At 37.1% G+C, this 23,567-nt stretch overlaps 1 protein-coding gene across 3 annotated transcripts in view; it reads left to right on the top strand.

Annotated features, from left to right (window-relative positions):
- Window positions 1-23,567, top strand: part of GPR137C (G protein-coupled receptor 137C) — a 67,871-nt gene that overhangs the window by 38,389 nt on the left and 5,915 nt on the right. For 2 of the 3 annotated variants that reach the window (XM_066343040.1, XM_066343038.1), the window contains exon 4: window positions 22,015-22,164. In XM_066343040.1, coding sequence (XP_066199137.1) covers window positions 22,015-22,164 — 150 coding nt within the window. Of the gene's footprint in view, window positions 1-386; window positions 395-6,531; window positions 6,637-22,014; window positions 22,165-23,567 lie in introns of all 3 variants that reach the window. The other variant, XM_066343041.1, reaches the window with a different exon arrangement.

Raw genomic sequence — 23,567 nt, 5'->3', positions numbered from 1 at the left:
TTTTTAAGTCTTAAATTTTAAAAATGTTTGGATTCAGAATTCTCTATGAATGCTACAGAGACCAATTCACATACACACCTGTAAAGGTAAATGTAACATGAATTAATAGATTGTTTGTATCATATTGTACTGTTATATAGTTCTTGCTCTTCCTAACTGGACTATATACTTCTTTATTCAAAGAATACATTGTCTTGCTTTCATGTTCTTCTTGTCAAGTCACTAGGCTCATTTATTTTTACTTCTGTAACAGTTACAGTAATGGCCATTTCTTTTATTCAGTCAACAGATACCTGTTGAACCATCTACATCCTCTACTTTCACACTGACACTATTTCTTGCTAAGAGCATTTCCTTAAAGCTCACACTTTCTCGGCCCTGGCTAGTTGGCTCAGTGGTAGAGCGTCGGCCTGGCGTGCAGAAGTCCCGGGTTCGATTCCTGGCCAGGGCACACAGGAGAAGCGCCCATTTGCTTTTCCACCCCTCCCCCTCTCCTTCCTCTCTGTCTCTCTCTTCCCCTCCCACAGCAGGGGCTCCATTGGAGCAGAGTTGGCCTGGATGCTGAGGATGGCTCCATGGTCTCTGCCTCAGGTGCTAGAATGGCTCTGGTTGCAACAGAGCAACACCCCAGATGGGCAGAGCATTGCCCCCTGGTGGGCATGCCGGGTGGATCCTGGTCCGGCGCATGCAGGAGTCTGTCTGACTGCCTCCCCGTTTCCAACTTCAGAAAAATACAAAAAATAAAATAAAATAAAAAAACTCACACTTTGGTCTTCTGTTTTTCTCATCCTCCATAATTTGTCTCAAGCAAATCTGACCTACCTTATTTGTAAATGGCACATAGTATGCTTTCCTGTCTCTATAGCCTTAGGCTCTCTTATCTTCCAGGAATGCCTTTTCTTTTTTTTTTTTTTTTTACAGAGACAGAGAGAGAGAGTCAGAGAGGGATAGATAGGGACAGACAGACAGGAACGGAGAGAGATGAGAAGCATCAATCATTAGTTTTTCATTGCAACACCTTAGTTCAGGGGTCCCCAAACTGCAACCCGGCGGGCCATTTATCTGGTCCCCACTGCACTTCCGGAAGGGGCACCTCTTTCACTGGTGGTCAGTGAGAGGAGCACATTGACCATCTCATTAACCAAAAGCAGGCCCATAGTTCCCATTGAATTACTACTGGTCAGTTTGTTGATTTAAATTTACCTGTTCTTTATTTTAAATATCGTATTTGTTCCCGTTTTGTTTTTTTACTTTAAAATAAGATATGTGCAGTGTGCATAGGGATTTGTTCATAATTTTTTTTATAGTCTGGCCCTCCAATGGTCTGAGGGACAGTGAACTGGCCCCCTGTGTAAAAAGTTTGAGGACCCCTGCCTTAGTTCAGTGATTGCTTTCTCATATGTGCCTTGACTGTGGGCCTTCAGCATACCGAGTAACCCCTTGTTCGAGCCAGCAACTTTGGGTCCAAGCTGGTGAGCTTTGCTCAAACCAGATGAGCCCGCGCTCAAGATGACAACCTTGAGGTCTCAAACCTGGGTCCTCCACATCCCAGTCCAACGCTCTATCCACTGCGCCACCGCCTGGTCAGGCTTGTTTCTCTTATCTTAAACTTTAAAAGCATAACTCTGTTTACCCATTATAAGAATTCTCCTTCATCTCCAAAATAAAATTTAGAAATAACTATCTGAATTCTGTTGAAATTTTATTTTATCCTTTTACCAACTAGAACAGTACTATGATTTGGTTTCCTTTTTCAAAGTAGCAACTCTAACTTACTTTATAAATATTTTATAATCAATTTAAATAGTTTATTTCTACTCTTTCATTTTTTAATTTTTTTATATATTTAATGTTACTTTGTTTCATATTTATGTTCTTGTATAGATACTTAATCTATTATTTTATCAACTAATAAAGGTATTTAGATCAGTATGTTTTCTCAAGTACTGCTTTGGCAGCTTTCCATAATCTTGTTATATTGTAGCAACATTCTTACTTAACAAAAACAAAGAGCATTTGCTGTTTAGATTTCAAACATATCTCAAACATTACATAGTTACACATCAGTGTGAATTACATATTATCTCTCTATATGTAGGTCTTTTTTAACTCACTTTGGCAGAAAGTCTAAAATTCAGGCATCCGTCCTACTCTGGCCCTCTAACTTCCATAAAGAAGTTATCAGCTTTATTTTCTGCTTGATTGTATATAAGAATCTGGCCTACTAAACAACGAAGAATTTCTTCACTCCAGGGTCTAGTTAAAGAAAATACACTTTCAACTATTGATTTTAAAACCTTAACTGCCGCCTGACCAGGCGGTGGCACAGTGGATAGAGCATCAGACTGGGATGTGGAGGACCCAGGTTCGAGACCCCAAGGTCACCAGCTTGAGTGCAGGGACATCTGGTTTGAGCAAGGCTCACTAGCTTAAGCCCAAGGTCTCTGGCTTGAGCAAGGGGTCACTTGGTTTGCTGTAGACACCACCCCCAAGGCACATATGAGAAATCAATCAATGAACAACTAAGGAGCCACAATGAAGAATTAATGTTTCTCATCTCTCTCCCTGCCTGTCTGTCTGTCCCTATCTGTCTCTCTCTCTGACTCTCTCTGTCTCTGCCACACACACACACACACAAAGCTTAATTGCCAAAGAAATTACCTAAAAAGATGTAGTCTGTCCATTTCTCTATTCCATATATTTTCCTCAGCCCAATGCAAAGCATTGCAGAATTCTGTACTAAGACTGCATTGTACCCTGTATAGAGTTGTCTTTTCCGACCAACACTTTGGCATCATGCTTTGACCTACATCAAGAAATATGTAAGAAGTTTCTTATAAGAAACATTTATCTTAAAATCATTATTGTAGAGACCTGTGGTGGTGCAGTGGATAAAGCATCGACCCGGAATGCTGAGGTCGCCGGTTCAAAACCCTGGACTTGCCTGGTCAAGGCACATATGGGAGTTTGATGCTTCCTGCTTCTCCCCCACCTCCTCTGTCTCTTTTTCTCTTTCTCTTTCTCTCTTTCTCTTCCTCTTTCTCTTTTCCTCTTTCTCTTTTTTCTCTCCTTTCTCCCCCCTCTCTCTCTAAAAATGAATAAATAAAATCTAAAAAAAAATTATTTTTTTTTTTGTATTTTTCCAAAGCTGGAAACGAGGAGGCAGTCAGACTCCCGCATGCGCCCGACCAGGATCCACCCGGCACGCCCACCAGGGGGCGATGCTCTGCCCATCTGGGGCATTGCTCTGTTGCAACCAGAGCCACTCTAGTGCTTGAGGCAGAGGCCATGGAGCCATCCCCAGCGCCGGGGCCATCTTTGCTCCAATGGAGCCCCGGCTGCTGGAGGGGAAGAGAGAGACAGAGAGGAAGGAGAGGGGGAGGGGTGGAGAAGCAGATGGGCGCCTCTCCTCTGTGCCCTGGCCGGGAATCGAACCCGGGACCTCTGCACGCCAGGCCGATGCTCTACCACTGAGCCAACCGGCCAGGGCCAATTTTTTTTTAACTTAAAAAAAATCATTATTGTAGTAACATTGTTGAGGATATTGTCCACACAAAGTTCCCTAGAAAAGATATTTTTTTCCAATTCAGTACATTTTTGTTATCAAGTCCTTCTTTCCCCTGGTTACTGTGTTGTTCAGAGGCAATTATGGGGCTCATCAATTATAGATACCTTATGATATCTATTTTTGTTTCTGAGTCTACTTCTAGTTTCTTCTCACTTTTTTACTATCACCCCCTTTCCCCGCACTACTTGCCACACATACACATTCCTGTGTTCCTTTTTAAGTTCTTTGTGTATGTCTGTAACTGCTCCAAAGTCTCTTCTGCATTGTGGATACCATAAATAAAAAAATGGGGTTGGATATATTTTTGGATATGTTTATACTCTTTTTTTTAGGTATATCAATTTTTAAAATGAATTTGGAAAGACTTTATTGAGAGACAGTGTATCATAGTGATTAAGAGTTGGAAACCTGCCTGACCTGTGGTGGTGCAGTGGATAAAGCGTCGACCTGGAATGCTGAGGTCGCCGGTTCAAAACCCTGGCTTTGCCCAGTCAAGACACATATGGGAGTTGAAGCTTCTTGCTCCTCCCCCCTTCTCTCTCTCTCTCTCCCCCCTTTAAAATAAATAAATTAATTAAAAAAAATAATTTTAAATTCTCTAGAAGGGAAGAAAAAAAACATTACCATCTCCCCCCCCAAAAAAGAGTTGGAAACCTGGGAGCAGAGAGATAGGGTTGTAAATCCCATCTCTCATTCTTAATGGCTGTGTGACATTAGACAAGTAACAGCATCTCTAAGCCTCTCTCTCCTGATCCATAAAATGGAAATAATGATAATGTTGATCTCACAGTCGTTATGAGGATAAAAGTAGTACCTACTTTACAATGTTGTTATAAAAACAATAGATGAAAATGCATATAAAGTGCTTAGTATAATAGCACTTGGAACTTGCTTATAAATGTTAGCTATTATAATTCTAATGTATACTAGGGGCATGTCATGTAGCTTCAGGAAGTTATTGAATACCTGAAATTTTGTCAAAATTTATCTGGAGAGCAGTTCTCTATATATAATCAAATTCTCAAAAGGAATCGTGATCTAAAAAATAATAAGAAGAATCACTTTTTAAATATTTTAATTTTATTTAATTCTACATTACTTATGTACCATTCCAGCCAGACTTTGATAAGTCTTTGACATACTACATTTTATATAATACTTAACTAATTTTCCTTAGAAAGTTTTGGAACAAATATTGTTGAAATTATGTAATGAGTGGCCATTTTAATTATAGGTATTTTTTTTCTGAAATCTACCATATTTATTATAATCTCAGTTTTATTTGAATGGGTATAACAGGCTTAATACTTTTTGTCAATTTTTGCCATTTAATGTGTGTATCATTAACATGGACAAAATATACAGTTTGGTTGTGGGGTTTTTTGTTTGTTTTTTTACAAACTCTGTTTAGGATAAACACATAGTTGATATATTTTTTTACATGATTCTTTGTTAATTCTGGTCTTTTTCTCCCATTAGTATATTATTGCTGTTTGCTTTCCTTCATTTGTATGATTTCTTGGTACGTTTGAATTTATTTACTTTTTATCAACATTGTAATATAACTTTTAACATTAAATGCATACTGGTAAAATTATTTTTATTCTGATATTCATATGCATTTCAAAAAAAAGAATATTTATAAGAATGTAGAAGACTATTTTTTAATGGATAAAATAATTTATCGACACAAAGAGGTTTAAACTGATGGTAGATGCTTACTTTCTATAATGGCAAATTGGGACTATCTGTATGAAAGACCGCTCAGAGATGGGGTGGGAATACAATTATGCTTTTAGGCTTATCTCTCTGACCAGGGACATGCACAAATTTGTATGTGGATAAGAGTGTAAAAGAATTACTGTCTGATGATCAAGGTCAGCTTGTCTCCCAGCCCAGTTGGCCATTTGCAAATAATGCATTCATTCTCTCCTTAATTCCTAAAAGTTTTAATTACTATGGAAACCTTTCTGCCCCATATTTACTCAGCCCTTGATCCATATTAATTAATCTGTTGGGATGAGAGACAGCAATAGAATCTTGCAGAGAGACAATAACATTCCACTAAACTATATTTCTGATTTTTCATGCAGAGCAACTGATCCTATAAGACTAAAGCAGTGGTTTATAGTAACTTAGGCCATAATTAAAGAAACAAGGCAAAATACTGTTAGCGTTTCTCCTCTACCACCATAAAATATGACTTAACTAGAATTTGGGGAAGGTGGTAGAGAAATAGAGGCTGCATCATCCTCTATAATAAGTATGATTGCCATCTTTCCAATATTGTGTTTCTTGAGTTACTAGGATTTACTTTATTCATCTTAAACTGTGGTACTTCTTTAGTTTGTTGCCTTTGTTACTCCAGCTTTTTCTACCTCAAGTCTTAGTTCCTATTCTATTGCCGGTTCCATATAAAAAATTCCTCATGATCTTGGGTTTATAACATTTATCTACTCCTAATCTCAAGTAGCTTTACTCTTATACTCTAGAGTCTTGTACTCGATCATCTAGCATTTTCAATACTTTTTTTTTCCATGTCCATAAGTTCCACCAAGTAAAAGCTATCTGCTCTGTAATGATAGGGCCTTAGGAGCCAGAGTACTAATTTCATTGTGTCTTAGCAGCATGAAACTATTTTTGAAACTGTTTAGACCTCATAATTGTCAAAATATTGTTTTAAATTTACTAATTAAGGCTATTTTTGTTTTCTTATTTTGATGCTTAGTTTGGCATTTTAACTTCAAAATAGAAATAACATTTGTGACATGGTTTCAAAAAATATGTGCAGAGGTTTGCTCCTGGTAATGACTGAGTAGCTTCTATTGGACCCACCTTCCACAGATAGCAATGATAAACTCTGGACAAAATATAAGAAGCACTGAAGGCACTGGAGAGCAACCACTTAGAAGAAGGAAATGACACTGAGTGAGTTTCCTGTTTTTTACAGCTTCTAGCCTGAGGAAAGTTCCCATCCATGGGACTGTCAAAACCTGAAGAACAAACTGCTGTATTACTTGCATGAAGAATTCAGGAGACAAAATTCAAGTAACTACCACAGATGGAAAGTGAGTCGGAAATCTCAAGAAGAAGACAGCTAGACAGAGGAAACTCCAAATTCTGATTATAAACTATGCCAAATTTATAGCTGATACCTGAACTACACATGTGCAAGACAGACTCCAAGCAGCAAGTTAAGGATGGAATTGAATTCAGATTTCAGCGCTATCCATGCATGGGAGATAGTCTGGGATTTTTATCTAGCCAAGTTGTTTGCTAAAAAAGTAAAAATTAAAAAAAATAAGGACAAAGGGAGAAAGAAAAAGAAAAATCAGTATTGTTCTACAGAAGATAACTGAATCCAGGTTTTCTAAAACATGTTGCTCACAAAGTCCAGAATACAATCCAAGATTATTAGATAGCTGAAGATTTTTTTAAAAAGAGAGAGATAGCTAAAGAAAGAGAAAAAATTTAATTCATATTCAAGAGCAAAACAGCAAAACTCAAAAGCGATCTTGGAGGCAATCTTCTCCAAATAACCTAGATGTTGGATTTATCAGATAAAGATTATATAATGTGCTCAAAAGACATAAAGGAAAATGTTCTTGGATGAATAAATAAATAGGAAACCTCAAGAGATATGAAAAAAAACAAGAAATTCTAGAATTAAAAATACAATATTTAAAATTTAAAAGTCACTAATTGGGCTTAACAGCAGATTGGAGATTAAAGAAGAGTCCATGAACTTAAATTAATAGAAATTATTTGATCTGAAGAACAGAGAAGAGTGTGGGGTTGAGGGGAGAAGGAAGCTGATAATATAATAAACAGAGTCTCAGAGCCTAATCATGTATAATTGCAATACCCAAAGAAAAAGGGATAAAATGAGATTGGAAAAAGTATCTGAAGAATAATTTCCATAATTTTCCAATTTTGATGAAAGTAATATACAGTTTCATGAAGTTCAGCAATCCCAATCAGGATAAATATAAAGAAAATCTCTCCTTAGGTTCATTATAGCCATAGTGCTTAAAACCAAAAATAAAAGAAAACCTTGAGAGCAAAGAAAAATGACCCATACATAAGGGAACATTGACTCAAATGATCACTCACTTCTCATCAGAAATAATGGAGGTCAGAAGACTTGGAAACCAATCGTTAAAATGCTGAAAGAAAAATGTCAATTCTGAAATCTATATACAATGAAAATATTCTTAAAAATGATGAAGAAGTAAAAATATCTTCTGATTAAAAAAAAAAGAAAAAGACTAAGAGAGCTGGTTATCAGCTGATCCATAGTACAAGAAATGCTCAGAAAATTCTACAGACTGAGGGGAAATAAAAACAACTGGAATTTCAGTTTTCAAGAAGGAATGAATAACACAAGAAATAGTAAATATGTGGTAAATATAATGTCTTAATTTCTTTAAAATAAATATAACTGTGCAAAGCAAAAATTATAACAATGTGAGGCATACATATGTAGATATAATATGTAATTCTCTATATTTAACAACTATAGTACAAATGATGGGAATAAATGGATCTGTATGGTTGCAAAGTTCTTATTTTTACATCAGGTGGTAAATATTAACTATTTACTTAGACTAAAAAGTTAAGGATATATAATTCCTTGAGCAGTGGTTCTCAAACGTTTTGGTCTCAAGACCCCATTACACTTCTAAGAATTATTAAGGACCCCAGAGAGCTCTTGTTTCTACAGATTGATCTACCTATATACTGTATACCATATTCCCCCATGTATAAGACACTCCTATGTATAGGATGCACCTTAATTTTGGGGCCCAAAATTTGAAAAAAAAATGTATTGCATAAAGTTATTGAACTCAAATTTTATTCATCATAAAATTCATACAACTCCTTATCACTGTCAAAACTCCCATCCATTAGCTTGTCCTCATCTGTGTCTGATGATGAATTGCTGTCATCAACAATGAGCACAAAAACAAGCATAAAAAAGTGGGAAATGCAAGTAAAAAATATTTACAACCACGGTTATGATGCACCCAGTTTTTAGACCCCAAAAGTACATCTTATACATGGGGAAATACAGTACATTATTAGAACTAAAATGTGATGAATTCTACAAATATTTGTTAATTTAACATAGCAATAATAAATCCATTATGTGCTAACATGAATAAAATGTTTTTATGAAAAATAATAATATTTTTAAGAAAAAATAAACTAGTGAGAAGATAAACATTGTTTTACATTTTGCAAATCTCTTTATTGTCTGAAAATAGAAGACAGCTGGATTTCGTGTCTGCTTCTGCTCAATCTGTTGTGATATGTTGTTTAGGTTGAAGTGTATGAAGATAATCCATCCTCACACATACATGTAGTTGGAAAATGGAGGAGAATTTTAATAGCCTTTCAGATAATTGTGGATATTCTTCTTTAATACTACACCAAACCTCTGAAGTGGAGGTTTCTTAAAGGTTAGTTGCCACATGGAATCGTAAATATCATAATATTAGTGAACTTTCTGCACTCTCCATTGGTCTGTCTTGCACTTTGAATGATATTGCGGCATCATGCGTTGATCATTGGAAGAGAATGGTCACAGATCTTCAACATGTTTATTTTATTGACAGTATCCAAAATGATTTCTTAATATCACCACCAATCTCATTAGAAAAGTATTTAACTTTTGGTGAGCTGTCAGTCTTACAGTAGATACAAGTGCTTACAAGTTTTCAAAACTTTTAATTTTTACAGAAAGTGATATTTCATCAGTGGCAATAAATAGTGTTAAATGTTTTCTTTAAAGTGACAGGCTCATTTCATTTATTTTATTTTTTTTTAATGTGAGCCCAGGAACCTAGTCTGAATAACCATTGTTTGTCAGCCATAGTTAACTGTTAGGTAAAATAGCGGCTAGTTCCATTTGCAAATCAATCATGTAAGTGCTTTTCTTCAAGACAACCAGTATACTTGATTATATAGCAGAATTGCTTTAAGTGCACACCTCTTCTCGTCACACAGAGTACTATAAGGTAAACACATCCTCTACTGTCGATCTTTTATAAATATTTTTACATCAAGTATATTCTTAAGTGAAACTGACCTTTTTAAACTGGGAGTGCATAGTAGTAAAGAATACAATCCAGTTTGGTGCCACTGCCTTGATTTGTGCTAAAGCCCAAAAGTTTTAGCCACCATTGCTTTTGTACCATTAGTGAAAAGATTAACACAGTTGGCCCAGGATAAACAAGTAGGGGAGTTTTCAAAACTTGAATATTTCAGCACCACATGTATTTCTCAGGTATTGACATAAAAGAATATCTTGAATGATTAGTTGGTACTGACACCAAGTGAATACAAGCAAAGTTAGTCCTGCTACATCAGATTTATTTATTTGTAAGGCAAACTTATAATTCAGTAGACAAGATAGTATATCATTCTTTATATTTTCAGTTGAACTTTTAAATCAGTGAATTTTTGTATTATTGGAAATTGGCAATGCCGTTATTTCTTTTATGGACTTTCCATCCAGCAGGCATTCAGTATTGTCAACCATGGTCTTTATGGTCTTTCAGCTATTGTGTGCACTTTACCAACAAATGCCGTATAATAACTTAGCCTGTGAAACTGCTTGAACAGCTTTCTTTTTTTTTAGTGAGAGGAGGGGAGGCAGAGACAGACTTCCACATGTACCCTGACCAAGATCCACCTGGCGAACCCACTAGAGGGCTATCCTCTGCCCATCTGAGGTACTTGCTCCACTGCAATCGGAGCCATTTTTCCGTGCCTGAGGCAGAGGCCATGGAGCTGTCCTCAGCGCCCAGGGCCAACTCACTCTAATCAAGCCAAGGCTGCGGGAGGTGGGGGAGAGGGAGAGAGAAGAAAGAGGAGGAGAGGTGGAGAAGCAGATGGGCGTTTCTCTTGTGTGCCCTAACAGGGAATCAAACCCAAGACATCCACACGGCAGGCTGACACTCTACCACTGAGCCAACCAGCCAGGACCTTGAATGGCTTTTACATTTATACTTTGGAAAGTTATATAAAGTGTTTTTGGTATTTAAAGTTATCACCATACCTACATTTAAAATTTCAATTCCTTTTTATTTAAACTCTGAATGGGCTCAAAATAATGCTTGGACCATAATTCTATTCAATATTCTGTTGTACAAAACATGGTAAGGTAAATTATTAATATTTATAAAACCTATTTAAAGATAGTTTTTTATTATATTTAATTTGATAAAACAAGAAATCAGTTTCACCTAGTTCCTTTGGGGTAGATTCTTTTGAGCCAGAGAATTCTAAAACATTCATCTTTCTCAGCATATTAGAGGTAAACAGAGCAGCTGTGTTTTGTTTTGGGGTTTGTTTTTTTTTTAGATTTTATTTATTCATTTTTAGGGAGAGAAAGAGAGAGAGAGAGAGGAGCAGGAAGCATCAACTCCCATATGTACCTTGACCAGGCAAGCCCAGGGTTTTGAACCAGCAACCTCAGCATTCCAGGTCGACGCTTTATCCACTGCACCACCACAGATCAGGCCGGGAAGCTGTGTTATGAGAAAGATATTTTTTATTGTGCTAAAATATACATAACATAAATTTACCATTTTAACTATTTTTAAGTATACAAGTCAGTGGCATTAAGTGCATTCATATTGTCATACAACAATCACAACCGATCATCTTCAGAATATCTCCATCAACCCATACTAAAGCTTTATCCACTAAACAATAACTCCCTATTCCTAAGCAATGATCTATTCTTAAATATGAAAAAATTTCCTTTTAGAGTAAAATATGATTTATAGGATACATTTAATATCAAATTTAAGTTTTTAAATTAAGATATTTTAAAGTTTTAAAAATCACAAATTATTAGGTTTCCATGTTAGGTTACAGGAAAACTTTAGGATTTCAAAATAACTACTTATTGGATGATAATGAAGTTTTAGCAGGTATAATCAAAGAAAATACAAGACTACACATGCACACAGAATGTGGACATTATTATATAGCATGTAGCCTCTGAAAAACCCTACTGTACATTCAAAAGAGAATGAGAGTAAAATAGACAGATGGCATCTTAATATTTTTAAATCATATTGATTTCGATCTTTAAGGTCCCTGGACCACATTTTAAGAACTGCTGCCCTATAGCAACCACTTAAGGCAAAAAACAAAACATAAAAAGTATGACTGAAAATCCAATAGATTAGAATGGAATTTTACAAAATATTTAGCCCTGGTTAGTTGGCTTAGTGGTAGAGTGTCAGCCCAGCATATGGATGTCCCAGGTTCAATTCCCAATCAGGGCACACAGGAGAAGCAACCATCTGCTTCTTCACCCTTTCCCCTTTCCCTTTTCTCTATATCTTTCTTCCCGAGGCTCTACTGGAGCAAGTTGGTCCTGGATGCTGAGATGGCACCATAGTCTCACCTCAGACATTAAAATGGCTGTAATTGCAGCAGAGCAACAGCCCCAGATGGACAGAGCATCACCCCTTAGTGGGCTTGCCAGGTGGATCCTGGTCAGGCACATGTGGGAGTCTATCTGCCTCCCCATTTCTCACTTAAAAAAAAATACAAAAAAAAATTTAATTAACCTGAAAGAATACAGTAAATGATGGATAGAAAAACAGCAAACAAACAACAGCAACAACAAAACACAGGAGGGACTGATACAAAATAAATAGTAAAATGTAAGACTTAAATCCAAACATATCACTAATTATATTAATTGTTAACAGACTAACCAGTCTAGTTTAAAAGTAGAGATTGTCAGAGAGACAAGTACCATATGATTTCATTCATATGAGGAATCCAGTGAACAAAATGCACTAACAAGCAAAATAGAGACAGACTCATAGATAGAAAGCAGGCTGACTGATGTAGGGATGGGGAGGGGGTTGGTGTGCTGGGTGGTGTATGGAGGGATTGAGCAAAAAAGAAAGAGAAAAAAACTCATGGACAACAGTGTGGTCATTGCCGGGGTGAGAGGAGATGGAGGAGGGTATAGGAGCGATCAGTAGTGATGGAAGGAGTCTTGACTTGGGATAGTGAACACACAGTATAATATACAAATGATACGTTGTAGAAGTGTGTACCTGAAACCTATATACTTTTGTTAACCAGTGTCACCCCCCAATAAAGTCAATAAAAAGGAAAAATAAATAACAGTAGACCCTGTCAAAATGATTTTCTAAAGAAATGAGACCCATCTATATGCTTGCTTCCAGAATGCATTTTAAATACAAAGAAAAATCTAAGTTGACAAAAGTAGGTGGAGCCCTGGCCGGTTTGCTCAGTGGTAGAGCGTCAGCCTGGCGTGCAGAAGTCCCGGGTTTGATTCCCGGCCAGGGCACACAGGAGAAGCGCCCATCTGCTTCTCCACCCCTCCTCCTCTCCTTCCTCTCAGTCTCTCTCTTCCCCTCCCGCAGCCAAGGCTCCATTGGAGCAAAGATGGCCCGGGCGCTGGGGATGGCTCCTTGGCCTCTGCCCCAGGCGCTAGAGTGGCTCTGGTCGCAACAGAGCGACGCCCCAGAGGGGCAGAGCATCACCCCCTGGTGGGCGTGCCGGGTGGATCCCAGTCGGGCGCATGCGGGAGTCTGTCTGACTGTCTCTCCCCGTTTCCAGCTTCAGAGAAATACAAAAAAAAAAAAAGTAGGTGGAAACTACTATGTATTCAGTAAGCATAAGAAGATACTTATATCAGATAAAATAGACTTCCTGACAAAGAGTATTACAAGTTATAAAAAAGTAACTTTCACCTGACCAGGCGTTGGCGCAGTGGATAGAGCGGCGGACTAGGATGCGGACTGGGATGCAGAGGACCCAGGTTCAAGACCCCAAGCTCACCAGCTTGAGTGCGGGCTCATCTGATTTGAGCAAAGAGCTCACTGGCTTGGACCCAAGGTCGCTGGCTCCAGCAAGGGGTCACTTGGTCTGCTGAAGGCCCACGGTCAAGGCACATATGAGAAAGCAATCAATGAACAACTAAGAAGTCACAACACCCAATGAAAAACTAATGATTGATGCTTCTCGTCTCTCTCCATTCCTGTCTGTCTGTCCCTGTCTATCTCTGCCTCTGTAAAAATAAATAAATAAATAAATAAATAATAAATAATCAGGAAGCAAAAGGTATTACCAAATATGAAGAGGTAAATTTTATCAGGAGGATATAAAAATCATAATGTGTTCCTGAAGCCAAACAGTAGGAATGAAAGGGTGGAAAGGACTTCCCAAATAGTTAGAACTAAAAGGAAAATAATAACCTTCACAATCATAGTTGAGGTTTTTTTTATAGTTGAGTTTTTAATGCCCATCTTCAGCAATTGATAAAACAAATCAGTAGACCTAGAAAATTTGAATAACATTAACAACAACCTTGAGATAATTGACCCCAATAACAGGAGAATACACTTTCCTTTCAACTGAGCATGGAAATTGTCATCAAAATAAACCATACAAAGGGCCACAAGACAAGTATCAATACATTTAAAGGATTAGAATCAGAACATGTTCTCTGGCCAAAATGCAATTAAATATCAATAACAATGTGATATTTAAAAGAATTCACATACTTGAAAATTATAGCATAATTTCAAATAACCCATGGGAAAAACAAGAAATCACAAAGGAAATTAGAAAAAAATTCAAGCTAATGATAATGAAGTACTACCAAAATTTGTGGGATTCAGCTAAAAAAAAAATGTATAGATTTAAGTGCTCTATAATAAAATAAGAAATTTATAAAATCAGGGAAAAGTAGGAAAAAGTTTCAAAAAGAACTAAATCCACCCTGACCAGGCAGTGGCACAGTGGATAGAGCATTGGACTGGGATGCGGAGGGCCCTGGTTTGAGACCCCAAGGTCGCCAGCTTGAGCGCGGGCTCATCTGGTTTGAGCAAAGCTCACCAGCTTTGACCCAAGGTCGCTGGCTTGAGCAAGGGGTTACTCTGTTTGCTGAAGGCCTGCGGTCAAGGCACATATGAAAAAGCAATCAATGAACAACTAAGTTGTCACAATGAAAAACTGATGATTGATGCTTCTCATCTCTCTCTGTTCCTGTCTGCCTGTCCCTATCTATCCCTCTCTCTGACTCTATCTCTGTCTCTGTAAAAAAAAAAAAAAAAAAAAAAAAAAAAAAAAAAAAAAAAGAACTAAGTCCAAATTCAGTACAAGGACTGAAAAAATATAAAAATAAGAATAGAAATTAATGAAACAAAAAATAAAGAGAAAGCCAAAAATTAATTATTTAAATATATCAACAAATATAATGTGCAGAAAAGAGTAAAAATACAAGTTACTAATACTGTGAATGAAAGAGGGATTACCACTGTTGATCTTATAGACATTAAAAGAAAAAAGGGAATATTATAAACAACTCTGTGGGGAAATTTGACAACTTAGATGAAATAGACAAATTTCTTTAAAAATAAACAAAATTGATAGGAAAAAAATTGAATTTGTTATAAGAAATTTCCCTTAGAAAAACTCCAGGACCAGATGGTTTCATGATTAATTCTATCATATATTTAAAGAAGAAATAACATCACTATTATACAAACTCTTGAAAATAGAAGACAAAAGTAACATTTCTTAATGTGTTTTATTTATGAGAATAGCACTACTCTGATACCAAAACTTGACAAAGATATTACAAAACAAGTAAAAAGTACGTACTGGTATCCCTTATTCTTGGAGACATGGAATCTAAGCAACATATAAAAAGGATAACACATCATAATCAAGAAGAATTTATCCCAGGAATGCAACATGGTTTAATATTTCAAAAATCAATTAATGTAATTTACTACATTAGGAGAACAAAGGTGAAAAAGCAAATAATTATTTGAAAAGATGTAGAATACACATTTGACAAAATTTAGCACCCTTCAAGATTAAAAACGACATAACTCTCAACTGATAGGGAATAGAAGGAATGTTCCTCAGTCTAATAAACTACACCTATAAAAAAATCTACAATTAGTATCATAAAGTATGGAATGTTTTGTTCCTAAGACTAAGAACAAAGTGAAGATGGCCACTCTCGCTATTTCTTCTCAATTTTCCGGTAGGTAGGTAGGTAGGTAGGTAGGTAGGTAGGAAGGAAGGAAGGAAGGAAGGAAGGAAGGAAGGAAGGAAGGAAGGAAGGAAGGAAGGAAGGAAGGGCATAAAATTGAAAAATAAGTAAAACTGTCTCCAATCGCAGATAATGTTATTGTGTAGACCAGGGGTCCCCAAACTTTTTACACAGAGGGCCAGTTCACTGTCCCTCAGACCGTTGGAGGGCCGGACTATAAAAAAAACTATGAACAAATCCCTATGCACACTGCACATATCTTATTTTAAAGTAAAAAAACAAAACGGGAACAAATACAATATTTAAAATAAAGAACAAGTAAATTTAAATCAACAAACTGACCAGTATTTCAATGGGAACTATGCTCCTCTCACTGACCACCAATGAAAGAGGTGCCCCTTCAGGAAGTGTAGCAGGGGCCAGATAAATGGCCTCAGGGGGCGGGCCTTAGTTTGGGGATCCCTGGTGTAGACTTCTTTTTTTTTTTAAGTGAGAGACAGGAAGGGAGAGAGATGAGAAGCAACAACTTATAGTTGCATCACTTTTGTTCTTTGATTGCTTCTCATACATGCCTTGACCAGGGTACTCCAGCCGAGCCAGTGACCCCTTGCTCAAGCCAGTGACCTTTGGGGTCAAGTCAGTGATCATGGGGGATCATGTCAGTGATCCCACACTCAAGCTGATGGACCTTGGGATTTCGAACCAGGGACCTCAGGATTCCAGGTTGACACTCTATCATCCGCTGTGCCACCACTAGTCAGGCTATCTAGACTATCTTAAGGAATCTACTAAATAACTACAAGAGTAAATGAATTGAGTCCTCGGGATACAAGGTGAAAATACAAAATTACATTGTATTTTTATATATACCAGGTGCAATCAATCAGAAAATGAGATTCAAAAAAACAACTCCAGTTACAATAGCATCAAAAACAAAATACTTAGGAATAAAATTTCTAATTAACAAGCAATACCTCTATACTGAAAACTACAAACTATTTTTAAGAGAAATTAAAGAAGACCCAATACAATGAAGACCATGGATTGGAGTGCAGTATGATTAAGAATGATCAAGATGGCAGTTCTTCCCAAAATGATCTATAGATTCAATACAATCCCAATCATAATTCTATAAAGAGGTCTTTTAAAATGAAAATTGACAAGCTGATTCTAAAATTCATATGGAAATGTGAAGAACCTAAAATACTTGGAAAATAGTACTTTCCAGTAGACATTTCTGTGATGATGGAGATATTCATTATCTACACTGTTCAATATAATAATAGGTGGCTATATATGACTATTGAGCACTTGAAAAGTGGCTGTTGTGACAGGAACTGATCTTTTAAATTAAATATAAATAGTCACATGTGGCTAATGGCTATTGTATTGAACAGTATAGAAAGTAACCCTGGAAAAGAAGGGGACTTATATTACATGACTTTGAAACTTAGTACAAAGCTACAGTAATTAAGACAATGGGCTACTGGCATAAAATAGAAAAATAGATCTGTGGAACAGCGTAGAGAGCCTAGAAATCAATCCACACTTAACATGGTCTTCTGATTTTTGGCAAAGATGTTAAGGCAACCAAGATGGAAAGGAAATCTTTTTAAATACTGGTGCAGAAACAAATGGATATCCATATGAAATAAACTTCTAATCACATCTCATACTATACTTGTAAAAAAAGTTCAAAATAGATCTTAGACCTAAATATAAATGAAAAAAGTCTAAAGTTTCTTAAGGTAAACAGAGGAGAATATCTTCACAACTTGGGTATAGATAAAGATTTCTTAAACTGGTCATAGCAAATATTCACAGAAGAATAAATTAGAATTAATTATTTAAAATTTCTCAGCAAAAGTCAAGATTAAGAAAATTGAAGCAAAGCCACAGACTTTGAGAAAACATTTGCAATACATATATCTGACAAGGGACTCGTTTCTAGCTTATATAGAGATCTCATTACATAAAAATAAAACTCAATAATAAAAAGTGACAAATAACCCAATTTAGAAGTTAAGAGATATGAATAGATTCTTCACAAAGAAGATGTACAAATGGCCAATAAGCAAAATATCATTAGTCATCAAGGAAATGTGAATTAAAACCAAAATGAGACAGTACTACACATCCACAATTTAATTGCTGAAATTAAAAAGATTGACAACCCAAATGATGTCTAAATGTGGGGAACTGAAATTCTGATATTTTGTTGAAGAGTTAAATTGTACATACATTTTGGGAAAAGATCTGGCAGTTTCTTATACAGTTAAACTTTTACCCACTGTATGACCCAGCAATTCCATTCTTAGGTATTTACCACCCCCAAAAAAGTAAAAGCATATATCCACAAAAAGATTTGTATAAGAATGTTCATATAAATTATCCACCAACTGAAAAAAAAATGGGTAAATTGTCATATAAACAAATTCACATAATTATACAGTGGAATTTGTGTAATTAGCTGTCCTGGTTTGCCCAGGACTGATTTTTCTTGAAACTTCTTGAGCAAACCAGGAGTTCCTCACCCTAATTATCCACCTCAGCAGTACAAAGACCTAACTAACTACTGATACCAGCAACAGGAATGAATTTCAAAACATTATGCTGTGTGAATAAAACCTACCAAAGATTTCATATTCTATGATTCCATTTATATGAAGTTCTTTTTTTGTCATTTAATTTTTTATTTTTTTTAGGTGAGAGGAGGGGAGATAGAAAGACTTCCTCATGTAGCCGACCGGGATTCCGCCCTTCCCGTCCCCAACCCCATCTGGGTCTAATGCTAAAGTACCGAGCTATGTTTAGTGACCGAGGCTGACACACTCGGACCAAAGGAGCTATCCTCAGCACCCAGGGCCATGCTCAAACCAATGGAGCCACTGACTGCAGGAGGAGAAAAGGGAGAGAAGGGGGAGAGGGAGGGAAGAGAAGCAGAGGGTTGCTTCTCTGGTGTTCCCTGTTCGGGGATCAAACCCAAGACGTCCATATGCCGGGCTAATGCTCTATCCACTGAGCCACCAGCCAGGGCCTATATGAAGTTCTAGAGTAGGCAGAACTACATTGTGGTTAAAACAAAAGCAGGAGAGTATTTGTGTCTGGGGTTTGGGGGAAGAGGTGTGAGGGAACTTTCTGGGATAATTTTCCAATAATCTCTGTTTTGGTAGAGATTGGGGTTACCCAAGTGTACACCTTGGTCAAAATTCAAATGGTCAGTTGAGGTTTCTATCTTCATTTTAAAAACACCTGTAAAAAACATTGAACTCTAGTTTATGATACACCTACTGAAGTGTTAATAATATGCACACTGGAGTGAGGTGTAACTCTTCTTGTCAAGGTTGGAATTTTTTTTTGAACAGTATATAAATGTCAGAGATGGGAGAAGGGAGAATTATTCCTTGAGGCTTGTTCCTAAATAGAATTGTTACAACTGTTCATTTAGAAAGATTTACTTTTAACTTTTGACATTTTTCATGTTTACTTTTTGTTTTGTAGTTATGTAATTTTCAGGAAAAATCTTATTTTACTCATTGTTTTCTAAATCAATGAGCTTCATTCGTTTTATGTTTATGTAATTTGGCTGCAATTTTGTTGTATTAATTGCTTTGGTGTTACTAGTTCTTTGTTTTTTTGCTCTTTTTATAAAATTTTTATAGTATTAACAAGTATAAGCAGAGTCTCTCCATATGATAATATGTCTTTTTAGCAGGTCTATAATTTTATTTCTTAAAGCAGTATCTATATAAACATACTTGTGGTTATTTTAAAGGATAGTAATACTTAGAATATTCTAACTTTTCTTGTTACCTAACTTTTCTTTAATAATGTAGTACTTTTTAAATTATATAGTTCTGGATCAGTTTTAGATTAGCTATTTTATTAACATTTTTTTGATTCACAAAAATAAAAATGCACATCATAAAAAATGTAGCCTTGATTTTTAAAAAATTTAATATTGTTGGGCTTTTATTTCTTTTGACACCTACTTTTTGTTATGGTCATGGATTAGCTCAGAGAAGGTACTCTGTTACTATCCCAACATCTTTTAAGATATCTTTCATCTTTTTCTTTTTTTTTTTCCTTTCTTCTTTTTTTTTTTCATTTTTCCGAAGCTGGAAATGGGGAGGCAGTCAGACAGACTCCCGCATGCGCCCGACCGGGATCCACTCGGTATGCCTACCAGGGGGCGACGTTCTGCCCATCTGGGGTGACGCTCTGTTGCATCCAGAGCCATTCTAGCACCTGAGGCAGAGGCCACAGAGCCATCCCCAGTGCCCGGGCCATCCTTGCTCCAATGGAGCCTTGGCTGCGGGAGGGGAAGAGAGAGACAGAGAGGAAGGAGGGGGAGGGGTGGAGAAGCAGATGGGCGCTTCTCCTCTGTGCCCTGGCCAGGAATTGAACCCGGGACTCCTGCACGCCAGGCCGACGCTCTACCGCTGAGCCAACCGGCCAGGGCCGATATCTTTCATCTTTTAATTCTCTTTCTTATATACCTCTAAAATGTAACGTTCTTATAAGGAAGTAATTTTAATAAGGTTCTCAATCCTACCAAACCCAGAACCCAGTGCACCTTTCTCATCGCAAACATTTTTAATAACCTGTTTCTATCTTGAAATTAATACATTGTTTAACCTGCCTACACTCCTAACTTCAAAAATTCAATGGAGTTACTCTAATTCTAATATATAGAAAGGGGAAATAAAAGTAATTAATAAATATTTCAATATGTGAATCTTGGGGCATAACCTAGTAGTCCGGTGCTTGTATCTACACACAGAAACTGCGAAGGGGACCGCTACAAATGCAGACAGTTACAGGTGTGTTGCATTGGTGCCTTACATACCACAAGCAGTATTGCTGCAGTTTCATGATTTTCTGAAATATTGGATCATTCTTGACAAAGTTCTGAACAAAAGACAAATTTCTGTCAATTTACATGTTATATATGTTTCTGGAAATGTTGGCATCTACTTAAATTTTGCAAACATAAACTTTGTTTATAACAGAATTGGGTTTTGGCTCAGATCATTGTAAACAGGTTTTTCATCTTCATGACTATGCAGGACATTGGAAAGTATGGAATCATGTCAGAGAAGAATTCTCTAATATGGAGAACTTCCCTGCAAATTTGCAAGTCATCTAGCACCCCTGGCTCTTGGGTGCTAAATGCCATCATTGCCCCATAATTGTTGTGACAACCAAAATACAAACTTCCAAAACACCATATTAGGTGATTTTTTGCAATGGATCTCTTGGGCAGTTGTGTCACTTCTTGGAATAATGTTCTTTTTGTATGTATATGTAACAGAGACAGAGAGAGGGACAGACAGGAAGGGAGAGAAATGAGAAGCATCAATTCTTCGTTGCAGCACCTTAGTTGTTTATTGATTGCTTTCTCATATGTGCCTTCACCGGGGGGGGGGGGGGGGGGTACAGCAGACCGCGTGACCCCTTGCTCAAGCCAGTGACCTTGAGCCCAAGCTGGTGAACCTTGCTCAAACCAGCCGAGCCCGCGCTCAAGCTGATGACCTCGGGACCTCAAACTTGGGTCCGCCGCGTCCCAGTCCGACACTCTATCCACTGCGCTGCCACCTGGTCAGGCTGGAATAATGTTCTTAATGCATAAAATTATTAAGAGTACAAAATAAACCAACTGTATTGAAATACAAACCCCAGGTTAAGATCTCTGCAAATGTTGATACCACACCCCTCTCCAATATACACACCCCAGTTGAGAACAACTAAGTTATAAGGGCTTTCTGTATTTGGGGAATCACTGAAAAGCCTTAGTTTTATGGATTCGAAAGTGCATTTGGTGTATTATGTCTTCAACTTACTTGTGGTTATTTTAAAGGGTAGTAATATTTAGAATATTCTAACTTTTGGTATCAATAGGGAATTGACATCAACTAATAGAATATAAGAATGGAGCAAATAGCATAGGAGCTGTATTTTTATTCTAATTTTGTATCTTATTGAAAATAAAGTGTATCAAATGGACTAATGCTTCTATTTTCCCATTCTTTTTTCATTATGACTAAACTACCTGATTAATATCAATCATAGCTCAGACCTTTTGCCAACTAACTTATTGATACATTACTTAAGGGAGTGAGGTAACTGTGGTAGAACAAATCTTCCTCCACAAACCATTGGGCAAGTTAGCAAAGAACTTTATTTGTATTAAAAGGGTAGCTTAAACACAAGTGGTTCTAAGAATAAGAATTATAAAGCAAAATTTATTTCAACAAGTGCTCACTCAGTGGTTCTAGGAGTGCATTGCAAGAGTTGACTATACTATTTTGGTGGATGAATTGCTTATCATGACAAATGTGCAGAGTATTGTGATGATGATTTTTATTTCTTTTAGGGTATGTCTCTGTGCCAGACTGTTGTCGTAGGTTCTGTAGTCATTCTTCTCTACTCTTCAAGAGCATGTTATAATTTGGTGGTGATCACCATATCTCAGGATACATTAGAAAGTCCATTTAATTATGGCTGGGATAATCTTTCAGATAAGGTAAGTACCTACTATGTACTGTCAATCTAACAATATGATAATGAAGTTAGCCTTAACTAGGAGAATATTTTGTGTTTGACTTACAAACGCTTTTATGGACTCTAACTAGTATCAATAATCTTACTTAAAAGACTATGTTTAAAAATCCTCATTTACATGTGGCACTAGAAATTATTCTTCAGAGAGAACTTCTCCCAAAAGAGTATTTTCCTTTATTTTTGTAAATAATACTAATAGTGTTATAATCTATTGGTCATAAACCTATTTCACTCATTTTAAAAAGGATATTTAAATATCTCTAGATAAATTGATTGTCATTAGCTAGTGAATATGGTATGTCTTTAATTTGTTACCCAAGAACTACATATAACCTAAATATTTTGTTCATTTTTATTCTTTTGGTTTTTTCTTTTGTTTTTTGTATTTTTCTGAAATGAGAAGCAGGGAAGCAGAGATACAGACTCCTGCATGCACCCGGCCGGGATCCACCTGACATGCTCACCAGGGGGCCATGCTCTGCTCATCTGGGCTATTGTTCTGTTGCAACCAGAGCCATTCTAGCGCCTGAGGTAGAGGCCATGGAGCCATCCTCAGCACCTGGGCCAACTTTGCTCCAATGGAGTCTTGGCTGCGGGAGAGGAAGAGAGAAACAGAGAGAAAGGAAAGGGGGGAAGGGTGGAGAAGCAGATGGGCACTTCTCCTGTGTGCCCTAGCTAGAAGTCAAACCCAGGATTTCCACATGCCAGGCTGATGCTCTACCGCCGAGCCAACCGGCCAGGGTTATTTTGCTCATTTTTAGATGTTTAACTAATGACTTCTATGAAAATTGGCATTGTCAGTCTTGATAATGGAAGAGCATTCATAGTTCCTTGGTTGTCCAGGTGTTTGCTATAGTAATTCCCAGTACTCTAGATATGCATATTTAACCTCCCAGCATTCTTACTTCCCTTCCTAAAAGTCCATTTTGACATACTATATATTTCTTTTTTTTGAGAGAGAGAAAGAGAGGGAAGGAAGGGAGAGGGGGGCGTAAGGAGAGAGATAAAAAGCATCAACTCATAGTTGCTTCACTTTAGTTGTTTTTTATTGATTGCTTCTCATATTTGCCTTAGCTGAGGAGCTTATCCAGTGACCTTGGACTCACACTGGTGACCTTGGACTCAAACCAGCAATCTTGGGCTTCAGGCCAGCGACCTTAGGATCATGTTGATGATCCTGCACTCAGGCTGGCGACCCTGTGCTCAAGCAGGTGACCTCATGCTCTAGTTGGCAAACCTTTGCTCAAGCCCAAAAGCTGACGCTCTAGCGCACAACGTTGGGTTTTCAAACCAGGGGCCTCAGCATCCTGGGTTGATGCTCTATCAACTGTGCCACCACCAGTCAGGCTGTCCTATCTTTATATT

The sequence above is a fragment of the Saccopteryx leptura genome, chromosome 6 (assembly GCF_036850995.1).
Source record: "Saccopteryx leptura isolate mSacLep1 chromosome 6, mSacLep1_pri_phased_curated, whole genome shotgun sequence".
NCBI classification, from domain to species: domain Eukaryota; kingdom Metazoa; phylum Chordata; class Mammalia; order Chiroptera; family Emballonuridae; genus Saccopteryx; species Saccopteryx leptura.
Note: the sequence above shows the minus strand (reverse complement) of the source record. Positions and strands in the feature narration are given on the sequence as shown.